The sequence below is a fragment of the Heterodontus francisci genome, chromosome 24 (genome assembly GCF_036365525.1).
Source record: "Heterodontus francisci isolate sHetFra1 chromosome 24, sHetFra1.hap1, whole genome shotgun sequence".
NCBI classification, from domain to species: Eukaryota; Metazoa; Chordata; class Chondrichthyes; order Heterodontiformes; family Heterodontidae; genus Heterodontus; species Heterodontus francisci.
Window position 1 is genome coordinate 37,595,234 of NC_090394.1, and position 12,658 is coordinate 37,607,891.

A 12,658-nucleotide genomic window follows, 5' to 3' on the forward strand; every position below is an offset into this window, starting at 1 on the left:
GGGGGGGGGGGAAGAGAGAGTGGGGGGGGGGGGGGAAGAGAGAGTGGGGGGGGGGGGAAGAGAGAGTGGGGGGGGGGGGAAGAGAGAGTGGGGGGGGGGGGAAGAGAGAGTGGGGGGGGGGGGAAGAGAGAGTGGGGGGGGGGGAAGAGAGAGTGGGGGGGGGGGAAGAGAGAGTGGGGGGGGGGGGAAGAGAGAGTGGGGGGGGGGGGAAGAGAGAGTGGGGGGGGGGGGAAGAGAGAGTGGGGGGGGGGGAAGAGAGAGTGGGGGGGGGGGGAAGAGAGAGTGGGGGGGGGGGGAAGAGAGAGTGGGGGGGGGGGGAAGAGAGAGTGGGGGGGGGGAAGAGAGAGTGGGGGGGGGGAAGAGAGAGTGGGGGGGGGGGAAGAGAGAGTGGGGGGGGGGAAGAGAGAGTGGGGGGGGGGAAGAGAGAGTGGGGGGGGGGGAAGAGAGAGTGGGGGGGGGGGGAAGAGAGAGTGGGGGGGGGGGGAAGAGAGAGTGGGGGGGGGGGGAAGAGAGAGTGGGGGGGGGGGGAAGAGAGAGTGGGGGGGGGGGGAAGAGAGAGTGGGGGGGGGGGGAAGAGAGAGTGGGGGGGGGGGGGAAGAGAGAGTGGGGGGGGGGGAAGAGAGAGTGGGGGGGGGGGGAAGAGAGAGTGGGGGGGGGGAGAGAGTGGGGGGGGGGAAGAGAGAGTGGGGGGGGGGGGAAGAGAGAGTGGGGGGGGGGGAAGAGAGAGTGGGGGGGGGGGGAAGAGAGAGTGGGGGGGGGGGGAAGAGAGAGTGGGGGGGGGGGGAAGAGAGAGTGGGGGGGGGGGGAAGAGAGAGTGGGGGGGGGGGAAGAGAGAGTGGGGGGGGGGGAAGAGAGAGGTGGGGGGGGGGGGAAGAGAGAGTGGGGGGGGGGGGGAAGAGAGAGTGGGGGGGGGGGAAGAGAGAGTGGGGGGGGGGGGGAAGAGAGAGTGGGGGGGGGGGGAAGAGAGAGTGGGGGGGGGGGAAGAGAGAGTGGGGGGGGGGAAGAGAGAGTGGGGGGGGGGGAAGAGAGAGTGGGGGGGGGGAAGAGAGTGGGGGGGGGGGAAGAGAGAGTGGGGGGGGGGGAAGAGAGAGTGGGGGGGGGGGAAGAGAGAGTGGGGGGGGGGGAAGAGAGAGTGGGGGGGGGGGAAGAGAGAGTGGGGGGGGGGGAAGAGAGAGTGGGGGGGGGGGAAGAGAGAGTGGGGGGGGGGGGAAGAGAGAGTGGGGGGGGGGGAAGAGAGAGTGGGGGGGGGGGAAGAGAGAGTGGGGGGGGGGGAAGAGAGAGTGGGGGGGGGGGGAAGAGAGAGTGGGGGGGGGGGGAAGAGAGAGTGGGGGGGGGGGGGGGAGAGAGAGTGGGGGGGGGGAGAGGGGGGGGGGAAGAGAGAGTGGGGGGGGGGGGAAGAGAGAGTGGGGGGGGGGGAAGAGAGAGTGGGGGGGGGGAAGAGAGAGTGGGGGGGGGGAAGAGAGAGTGGGGGGGGGGGAAGAGAGAGTGGGGGGGGGGGAAGAGAGAGTGGGGGGGGGGGAAGAGAGAGTGGGGGGGGGGGAAGAGAGAGTGGGGGGGGGGGAAGAGAGAGTGGGGGGGGGGGGAAGAGAGAGTGGGGGGGGGGGAAGAGAGAGTGGGGGGGGGGAAGAGAGAGTGGGGGGGGGGAAGAGAGAGTGGGGGGGGGGAAGAGAGAGTGGGGGGGGGGAAGAGAGAGTGGGGGGGGGGGAAGAGAGAGTGGGGGGGGGGGAAGAGAGAGTGGGGGGGGGGGAAGAGAGTGGGGGGGGGGGAAGAGAGTGGGGGGGGGGGAAGAGAGAGTGGGGGGGGGGAAGAGAGAGTGGGGGGGGGGGGAAGAGAGAGTGGGGGGGGGGGGAAGAGAGAGTGGGGGGGGGGGGGGAAGAGAGAGTGGGGGGGGGGGGAAGAGAGAGTGGGGGGGGGGGGAAGAGAGAGTGGGGGGGGGGAAGAGAGAGTGGGGGGGGGGGAAGAGAGAGTGGGGGGGGGGGGAAGAGAGAGTGGGGGGGGGGGGAAGAGAGAGTGGGGGGGGGGGGAAGAGAGAGTGGGGGGGGGGGAAGAGAGAGTGGGGGGGGGGGGAAGAGAGAGTGGGGGGGGGGGGAAGAGAGAGTGGGGGGGGGGGGGAAGAGAGAGTGGGGGGGGGGGGGAAGAGAGAGAGGGGGGGGGGGGAAGAGAGAGTGGGGGGGGGGGGAAGAGAGAGTGGGGGGGGGGGGAAGAGAGTGGGGGGGGGGGGGAAGAGAGAGTGGGGGGGGGGGGAGAGAGAGGGGGGGGGGGAAGAGAGAGTGGGGGGGGGGGAAGAGAGAGTGGGGGGGGGGGGAAGAGAGAGTGGGGGGGGGGGGGAAGAGAGAGTGGGGGGGGGGGGAAGAGAGAGTGGGGGGGGGGGAAGAGAGAGTGGGGGGGGGGGGAAGAGAGAGTGGGGGGGGGGGAAGAGAGAGTGGGGGGGGGGGGGAAGAGAGAGTGGGGGGGGGGGGAAGAGAGAGTGGGGGGGGGGGGAAGAGAGAGTGGGGGGGGGGGGAAGAGAGAGGGGGGGGGGGGAAGCAGAGAGTGGGGGGGGGGGGAAGAGAGTGGGGAGAGAGTGGGGGGGGGGGAAGAGAGAGTGGGGGGGGGGGGAAGAGAGAGTGGGGGGGGGGGAAGAGAGAGTGGGGGGGGGGGAAGAGAGAGTGGGGGGGGGGGAAGAGAGAGTGGGGGGGGGGGAAGAGAGAGTGGGGGGGGGGGAAGAGAGAGTGGGGGGGGGGGGAAGAGAGAGAGAGTGGGGGGGGGGGAAGAGAGAGTGGGGGGGGGGGGAAGAGAGAGTGGGGGGGGGGGCAGAGAGAGTGGGGGGGGGGGGCGAAGAAGAGTGGGGGGGGGGGGGAAGAGAGTGGGGGGGGGGGGGGAAGAGAGAGTGGGGGGGGGGGGAAGAGAGAGTGGGGGGGGGGGGAAGAGAGAGTGGGGGGGGGGGGAGAGAGAGTGGGGGGGGGGGGAGAAGAGAGAGTGGGGGGGGAGAGAGAGTGGGGGAGGAACAAATTATTCCTGCATCCCTTTACCACTCCATACTGCTCATTGCTCCCCAAAAGCTCCCAGGAAACCTCGCATGTGAGACATGGCGAATAGCTCAACTAGTGGGAGTCACTCAATTCGGTACTCACTGGACCACTGAAGCACAAGAAGATCTGCAGAAGTTCATCTTCGGAGAAGAATGGGTGACGAGCCACCAGGTTAACAAAACGTTTCAGAGCACGTCGTCTAGACTCAATAAACTCACGGTCAGCTGGGGGGTGGAATTCAACACTGTTCAACACACTCACATGGCACAATGAACACAAAGCAAAGCAGCCACATTACTAAGTCTGCGCTGAGTGTGAAGAAGGGAGTTTGGTAAGTGAGTGAATCTTAAGGGTTAATCTCACAAGACTAGTTCTTGTTCTGTTTACAGCGAGCAATTCATTGAAATTCCTGTTTCAGTTAAGAAGTTAGGCTTCTTGCAGTATTGAACAGGGCTGTACCAACACTCAGTAGCTGAAGCTAGTTAATTAAGTAGCTAGCTTAAACTGGTATCTGAGCTCTGGCAGAGCTGACACAGCATTGTTTTCAAGAGTATAAATTCAGGAGACTCTCAGTGCTACTTCTGCTGGAGGGCAGAGTGTTAAGAAAGGAGTTTGGTAATTGAGGGAGGGGCTCCTTTCTTTCTTTTACCTTTTTCAGCCTCCAGTAGCTGCCTCTCTCTTTGGTACAGGGGAAGAAGTTGATTGGTGAGTAACTAGTAAGTTAATTTACTTCTCATTGTAATAAAAAGTTTTTAAAGTTACGTATGGCAGGTCAGCTCAGCCAAGTGGAATGTACGTCCTGCCAGAAGTGAGAACTCATGGACGCACCACGTGTCCTAGACAAGCACATCTGCAGGAAGCGTCACCGGCTGCAGAAGCTTGAACTCTGGGTTTTGGAACTCGAGTGGCGGCTAGAGTCACTGTTGTGTATCCGCAAGGTGGAGAACTATGTGGATAGCACTTTTAGGGAGATGGTCACAATGCAGGTTAGGAACATGCAGGCAGAGAGGGAATGAGTGACCGCCAAGCAGTCTTAAGAGGATCAGACAGGCAGTGCAGGAGTCCCCTGAGTCTACCTTGCTTGCTAATCCATTTTCCATTTTGGATACTGGTGAGAGTGATGGTTCCTCGGGGGAGTGCAGCCAGAGCAAAGTCCATGGCACCATGGGTGGCTCAGCTGCACAGGAGGGTAGGAAGAAGACTGGAAGAGCAATAGCGACAGGTAATTCAATAGGGGATCAGACAGGCGTTTCTGCGGCAGTAAACGTGACTCCAGGATGGTGTGTTACCTCCCTGGTGCCAGGGTCAAGGATGTCACAAAGTGGCTGCAGGTCATTCTTCTGGGAAAAGGTGAACAGCCAGAGGTCATGATCCACATTGGTACCAATGACTAAGGTAAGAAGAGGGATGGGGTCCTGAAAGCAGATTTTAGGGAGTTAGGAAAAAAATTAAAAAGTAGGACCTCCAAAGCAATAACCTCAGAATAACTCCCAGTTCCACATGCTAGTGAGCACAGGAATAGGAGGATTGATCGACTGAACACGTGGCTGGAGAATTGATGTAGGAGAGAAAACATCAGATTTCTGAGGCATTGGGATCGGTTCTAGGGCAGGTGGGACCTGTACAAGATGGACAGGCTACACCTTAACGGGACCAGAACTAACATCCTCGCAGGGAGATTTGCTAGTGTTGTTGGGGAGGGTTTAAACTAGCTTGTCAGGGGATGGGAACCTGAGGGGTAGCTCAAATTGGAAGGAAGTAAAGCTGGTAACAGAAGGTAGTAAAGTAACAAATGACATCAGAAGGCAGGCAAAGCAACGGTGAGCATCAACTAGGCTTAGAATGCACAATGTCAAGACAAGGTTACGGGCACTCTACCTAAATGCATGCAGCATTCGCAAAACGGTAGATGATTTAAAGGCCCAAATAGCTGTAAATGGGTATGATCCAATTGCCATTACAGAAACATGGCTACAGGGTGACCAAGATTGGGAACTGAATATTCAAGGATATTTGACATTTAGGAAGGACAGGCAAAAAGGAAAAGGAGGTGGTGTGGTGCTGATAATAAGGGATGGGATCAGTACGTTAGTAAGGGAGGATCTCAGATCGGAAGAACAAAATGTGGAATCTGTTTGGGTGGAGCTAAGAAACAGCAAGGGGCAGCAAACATTGGTAGGAGTTGTTTATAGGCCACCAAACCATGGTGGTAGTGTGGGACATGGCATTAATCACGTGATTAGAGAATCATGTAGCATGGGTAATACAGTAATCATGGGTGATCTCATTCTGCATATAGACTGGGTAAACCTAATGAGCACTAATGCTGTGGAGGACGAGTTTCGGGAGTGTGTTAGGGATGGTTTTCTAGAGCGGTATGTTGAGGAACTGACGAGAGAACAGTCTATTTTAGATCTAGTATTATGTAATGAGAAAGGGCTAATTAACAATCTTGCTGTAAAAGAACCTTTAGGGATGCGTGACCATAATATGATAGAATTTTACATTATGTTTGAAAGTGAGGTAGTTCAATCTGAGCCAGGGTGTTAAATTTGAACTAAGGAAATTATGAAGGTATGAGGGGCAAATTGGCAGAGGTGGATTGGGAAAACACATTAAAAGGTATGACAGTACATAGGCAATGGATAGTCTTTAAATAAATATTACATAGTTTACAGCAACCATACATCCCTTCAAGGCACAAAAACACCAAAAGTAAAGGCAGTCAAACGTAGATAAAGTTAAGGATTGTATAAGATTAAAAGAAAAGGCCTATAAAGTTGCCAGAAATATTCGTAAACCTGAGGATTGGGAGGATTTTAGAATACAGCAAAGGAGGATGAAGAAACTGATAAAGAAAGGGAGAATAGAATATGAATGTAAGCTAGCAAAAAATATAAAAACGGACTGTAAAAGCTTCTATAGGTACGTAAAAAGGAAATGTTTGGCTAAGACAAATGTGGGTCCATTACAGGGTCAGGAGAATTTATAATGGAGAATAGAAAAATAGCCGAGAAGCTAAATGATTACTTTGTGTCTGTCTTCACTGAGGAAGATGCAAGAAATCTCCCAGAATGAGAGTTCCAAGAGATTAGGGGGAATGAGAAATTGAAGGAAATTAGTATCAATAAGAGTGGAGAAATTAATGGGGCTGAAGATTGATAAGTCCCCAGGACCTGATATTCTACATCCCAGAGTTTTGAAAGAGGTAGCTATGGAGATAGTGGATGCATTGGTGATCATCTTCCAAATTCTATAGATACTGGCACTGTTCTTGCAGATTGAAAGGTTGCAAATGTCACCCCACTATTTAAGAAGGGAGGGAGAGAGAAAACAGGGAATTACAGACCTGTTAGCCTTACATCAGTCATTTGGAAAATGCTACAATCTATTCTAAAGGATGTGATAAAAGGACACTTGGATAATAATGATCTGATTGGGCATAGTCAACATGGATTTATGAATGGGAAATCATGTTTGACAACCCTGTTGGAATTTCTTTGAGCATGTTACTAACAGAATTGTCAGTGGAAGTGGTACACTTGAATTTTCAGAAGGCTTATGAATAACACCCCCGCAGGAGGTTGGTTAGCAAATTTAATGCACATGGGATAGAAGGCAATATACTGGTATGGATTAAGGATTGGTTAACAGGCAGAAAACACAGAGTAGGAATCAACGGGTCATTCTCACGTTGGCAGGCTGTGACTAATGCGGTACCGCAAGGATCAGTGCTTGGGCCCCAGCTGTTCACAATATATATCAATGATTTGGATGCAGTGACCAAATGTAATCTTTCCAAATTCACGGATGACACAAAACTAGGTGGGAATGTGGGTTCTGAGGAAGATGCAAAGCTGCTGCAAGGGGATTTGGAAAGACTTAGTGATTGGGCAAGAACATGGCAGATGGAATATGATGTGGAAAAATGTGAGGTTATCCACTTCGGTAGGAGGAACAAATGTGCAGTGTATTTCTTAAATGGTAAGAGATTAGAAAGTTTAGACGTACAAAGCCTGGGTGTCCTGGTCAATAAGTCACTGAAAGCTAACATGCAGGTGCAGCAAGCAATTAAGAAAGCTAATGGTATGTTAGCCTTTAACACAAGAGGATTTGAGTACAGGAGTAGCGAAGTCTTGCTTCAATTGTATAGAACCTTGCTTAGACCACACCTGGAGTACTGTGCGCAGTTTTGGTCCCCTTACCTTAGGAAGGATATTATTGCCATAGAGGGAGTGCAACGAAGGTTCACCAGACTTGTTCCCAGGATGGCGGGACTGTCCTATGAAGAGGGATTGGGGAAACTGGGCCTGTAATCTCTAGAGTTTCGAAGAATGAGAGGTGATCTCATTGAAACCTAACAAAATACTTAAAGGGATAGACAGGGGAGATGCAGGTAAGAGGTTTCCCCTGGTTGGGGAGTTTAGAACCAGAGGACACAATTTCAAAATAAGGAGGAAGCCACTTAGGACAGAGATGAGGAGAAATTTCTTTACTCAGAGGTTGGGAATCTTGGGAATTCTCTATCCCAGAGGGCTGTGGAGGCTCAGTCACTGAGTATGTTTAAAGCAGAAATAGACAGATTTCTAAATACAAATAGCATAAGGGGATATGGGGATAGTGTGGGAAAAAGGCATTGAAGTGGAAGATCAGTCATGAACAAATTGAAATGGCAGGACAGGCTCAATGGGCTGAATGGCTTACTCCTATGTTCCCTAAAATCTCCAAGCGTTAATTATTTTTAAAAACCTCTCTTACAAAGCAGGTTTGATGCAATGCCCAATGGTAAGCAGTGCTTGCATGAAGTCATTTTTTCACCACCAGTAAGAATTCGTACAGGTTGTCAGCATTAATCTTGCTCAACAAGAACATAAGGAATAGGTGTAGGCCATTTGGCCCCTCGAGCCTGCTCTGCCATTCAAGATCATGGCTGATCTTCTATCTCAAGTCTACTTTCCGGCCCTATCCCCATATCCCTCGATTCCCTTAGTATCTAAAAATCTAACAATAACAGACTTGAACATAATGTGCTGGAAAATGGGATTAGAATAGATAGGCTTGATGGCCAGCATGGACAAGGTGGGCCAAAGGGCCGGTTTCTGTCCTGTATAACTGACTAAATCTGCATCTAATGCCTAGCAGTAAAAGCTGGAGGTGCTTTTATGTTCCCAAATATGTCGTACTGAGTTGGGGGATGGTGGGGAAAATGGTGTAATCATCTTTAGCGATGCCGGATTGTGATCATGGTCTCCTAAAGTTTGCTGGAATCTCTTGGGGAGCAAGTTCTCAAAGGTTTTCCTGAAACAGGTTACATGGTTTTGCTTCCCTCAGGAAACATTCCCAGCAATTGGTGGGTGTGCAGGGAGAAGAGAGAGAGAAAATAGGCCAGGCTGCACCCATTAGTGAATAACACGAACACTGGCAATCCTATCTTTTTTTGTTGTCTGCATGTAGTATGACACCATTTAGTTTAACTAGCAAGGCACTACCAGGAAGTAGGACAATAATCAGCCCTCCAGCCCTCCTCTGATATCAGTATTAGAATAAAAGAGGCTTACAATGATGCAAAAAAAAAAGTAGCAAGTCTGAGGATTGGCAGTGTTTTAGAAACCAGCAAAGGGCCACGAAGAAGTTGATAAAAAGGGAAAAAATAGAATGAGAGTAAACTAACCAACAATATAAAAATAGATTGCAAGAACTTTTAGAAGTACATAAAAAGGAAGAGAGTAGCTAAAGTAGACATTGGTCCCTCAGAGGCAGAGGCAGGAGAAATCATCATGGGGAACGAGGAAATGGCAGAGGCACTGAACAAATATTTTGGGTCTGTCTTCAAAGTAGAAGACACAAGTTCCATACCAGAAACAGGCAGTAACCTAGGGACTAAAAACAGTGCGGGAATTAAAGAAATTGATATCAGCCAAGAAATAGTATTGGAGAAACTTGAGACTAAAATCTGTCAAGTCCCTGGGACCAGATGGCCTACACCCTAGGGTTCTAAAAGAAATAGCTGCAGAGATAGCGGATGCGCTATGATTTTCCAGAATTCCTTAGATTCAGGAATGGTACTGTCAGATTGGAAGCTGACAAATGTTACACCACTTTTCAAGAAAGGAGGTAGAGAGAAAACAGGGAACTGCAGGTCAGTTAGCCTAACATCAGTCGTTGGGAAGATGCTGGAAACTATTACTGAAGCAGTCTTAACAATGCACTTGGAAAAGCCTAGTATGATTAGAACAAGTCAGCATGGTTTTACTAAAGGGAGATTTTGTTTGACAAATTTATTAGAGTTTTTTGAGGATGTAACTAGTAGTGTAAAGGGGAACCAGTAGATGTAGTTTACCTAGATTTCGAAAAGGCATTTGATAAGGTGCCACATAAAAGATTAATAGGCAAGATAAGGGCTCATGGTGTTGGGGATAATATATAAGCGGGGATACAGGATTGGTTAACAGCCAGGAAGCCTAGAGTAGGCATAAATGGAACATTTTCAAGTTGTCAGGCAGTTAATAGTGGGGCGCCGCAAGGATCAGTGCTGGGGCCTCAGCTATTTACACTCTATATGAATGACTTGGAAGAAGAGAGAGAGAGTAACGTATCTAAGTTTGCTGATCATACAAAGCTCGATGGAAAGGTAAGCTCCGGGGAGGATGTAGAGAGGCTGCAAAGAGATATAGACAGGTTAAGTGACTGGGCAACAAAATGGCAAATGGAATACAATGTAGGGAAGTGTGAAGTTGTTCACTTTTTGGTCGTAAAAATAGAAATGCAGAATATTTTTCATAAAGTGTGAAACTGCTAAGTGTTGATGTTGAGAGAGACTTGGGGGTACTCGTACAAGGAACGCACAAAGTTAACATGCAGGTGCAACAGGTTATTAGGAAGGCAAATGGCATGTTGGCCTTTATTGAAAGGGATTGGAGTACAGGAACAAAGAAGTCTTACTAAAACTGTACAGGGCTTTGGCGAGACTGCACCTGGAATTCTTTGTGCAGTTTTGGTCTCCCCATTTAAGTAAGGATATACTTGCACTGGAGGCGGTGCAGCGAAGATTTACTCAATTGGTCCCTGGATGAGGGGGTTGTCCTATGGTGAAAGGCTGAGTAATTTGGGCTTATATTCTCTGGAGTTTAGAAGAATGACAGACAATCTAATTGACGCGTACAAGATTCTGAAAGATCTTGATAGGGTAGAAGCTGAGAGATTGTTTCCGTTGGTCAGGCAATCTGGAACACGGGGGCTAAGTCCAAGGATAAGGGGCCAATCATTCAGGACTGAGATGAGGAATATTACTACCAAGTGTTGTGAATCTTTGGAATTCTCTACCCCAGAGGTTTGTGAATGCTCCATCGTTGAATATATTGAAGGCTGGGATAGATAGATTTTTGGTGTCTCAGGGAATCAAGGGATATGGGGAGTGGGTGGGAAAGTGGAATTGAAGCCCAAGATCAGCCATGATCATAGTGAATGGCGGAGCATGCTCGATGGGCCATATGGTCTACTTCTGCTCCTATTTCTTGTGTTCTGTACTTTGCCTGGAAGGTGTATTTCAATTCAATCAGTCTGCAGACCTGCAGCACTTCACTGAAGTTTGAAACATGGCTACATTCTCCTCCCACCCTGCATTGTAGACTCAGGCCACATCTGGCTTTCCTGGAAGGCCCAGCGCAATGCGTACACGCAAGTGACATCATTGGACGGGAGGAGTCCAACACTTGCCGTTAAGGAAAATAGGACGTTTTCTTTCCCTCTTGATCTCATTGTTAGTTTGTATGGTGCTACTCCAATCTACAAGCTGAACATTAAAACAGAGAGTAGGCATTAATGGGTCGTTTTCAGGTTGGCAAGCTTACAACCTATAGCAATGACTTGGATGAAGGGACAGAATGTTTGGCTGTTAATTTGCTGATGACACAAAGATAGATAGCAGAGTAAGTTGTGAAGAGGACATGAGGAGTCTGCAAAAGGATATAGATAGGTTAAGTGAGTGGGCAAAGATTTGGCAGATGGAGTATAATGTGGGAAAGTGTGAACTTGTCCACTTTGGCCAAAAAATAGAAAAGCAACATGTTATTTAAATGGAGAGAGACGGCAGAACTCTGCGATGCAGAGGGATCTGGATGCCCTAGTACACAAAACTCAAAAAGTTACTACACAGATACAGCAAGTGATTAAGGCGGCAAATGCAATGTTGTTGTCTATTGCAAGGGGAATGGAATATAAAAGTAGAGATGTTTTGCTACAGTTGAACAGGACATTGGTGAGACCACATCTCGAGTATTGTGTACAGTTTTGGGTCTCCTTACTTAAGGATGGATATAATTGCATTGTAAGTAGTTCAGAGAAGGTTCACTGGACTGATTCCTGAGATGAGAGAGTTACCTTATGAGGAAAGGTTGGACAGGTTGTATCTGTATTCATTGCAGTTTAGAAGGATGAAAGGTAATCTTATTGAAACATACAAGATCCTGAGAGGATCTGACAGGGTGGATATCGAAAGGACATTTCCCCTTGTGGGAGAGACTAAAACTAGGCGGCACAGTTTAAAAATAAGGGGTCTCCCATTTAAGACAGAGCTGAGTAGAAATGTTTTCTCTGAGGGTCGTGAGTCTGTGGAACTCTCTTCCCCAGAGTGGTGGAGGCAGGATCACTGAATGTTTTTAAGGCAGTGGTCAACAGATTCTTGACAAACAAGGGAGTCAAAAGGTATCAGGGGTAGGCAGGAAAGTGGAGTTGTGTCTACAAACAGATCAGCCATGATCTTACAGAATGGAGGCGCAGGCTCAAGGGACTGAATAGCCTAATCCTGCTCCTAGTTCGTATACATGTTCATATGAGTCTCCCTCAAAAACAGGGTACGCAAGGAAGCTGGGCGTTTGGACAAGCTTCTAGTTTCGCTATTACATTATCACCTTGCCACACCAAACTTTTACCTCTTAGCATTCTCTTTGGCGGCAACGCCGGCACCATCCGATATGGGAACCGCTGGAGCAGCACCTCGTGAAACACCACAAAATCATTGTATCTTCGGTAAACTGACGACTTGAATCGCTGAAGGAAAAATGTAGCAAGAGATTGATATTTTCTTAGTTACACAGCTGCTATTCCTTCTCTTCTTCACCCCAAACCCCCTCTCTAAAAAAGGTGAGGAACTAAACACTGGGGTATAATTGCACCACTCTTCCACCACCTAACTGCTCAGTACTAAGTGGACATTTGACTGTGAGGTGTGAAATGTTGTTACGCCAAGTCAGTCCCTCTTGTCATCTGATGTCTGTTTGCCAGCAGCAGCAGGCCATTGAGCCCCTCAAGTCTGCTCCATTATTCTATTAGAAGATGGCAACTCTCCTCAAACTCCATTTACCCACCTTTGACGTACTGAGTCAGAAGGTTGTGGGTTCAAGTCCCCCTCCAGAGACTGGAGCACAAATTCCAGGCTGACACTCCAGTGCAGGACTGAGAGCATGCTGCACTATTGGAGGTCATGTATATATGGTCATATAGAGATACAGCCCTTCAGCCCACCAAGTCTCTGAATCCAGGCCTCGTCTGCACTCTCAAGCGAATGTAAAAAATCCCAGGGCCCTATTTTGAGCATCAGAAGCTGAGTTTCCCCCTGTATCTATGTCGTGGCAAATATTTATCCCTCA

The 12,658-nt window shown here is 50.1% G+C and overlaps 1 protein-coding gene across 3 annotated transcripts in view; it reads right to left on the reverse strand.

The window, feature by feature from the left end:
* Positions 1-12,658, reverse strand: part of snx8a (sorting nexin 8a) — a 52,782-nt gene that overhangs the window by 20,527 nt on the left and 19,597 nt on the right. For all 3 annotated transcript variants that reach the window (XM_068055927.1, XM_068055929.1, XM_068055928.1), the window contains exons 4-5: positions 11,942-12,059; positions 3,114-3,235 (exon numbers count right to left, since the gene is read on the reverse strand). In XM_068055927.1, coding sequence (XP_067912028.1) covers positions 3,114-3,235; positions 11,942-12,059 — 240 coding nt within the window. The remainder of the gene's footprint in view (positions 1-3,113; positions 3,236-11,941; positions 12,060-12,658) is intronic.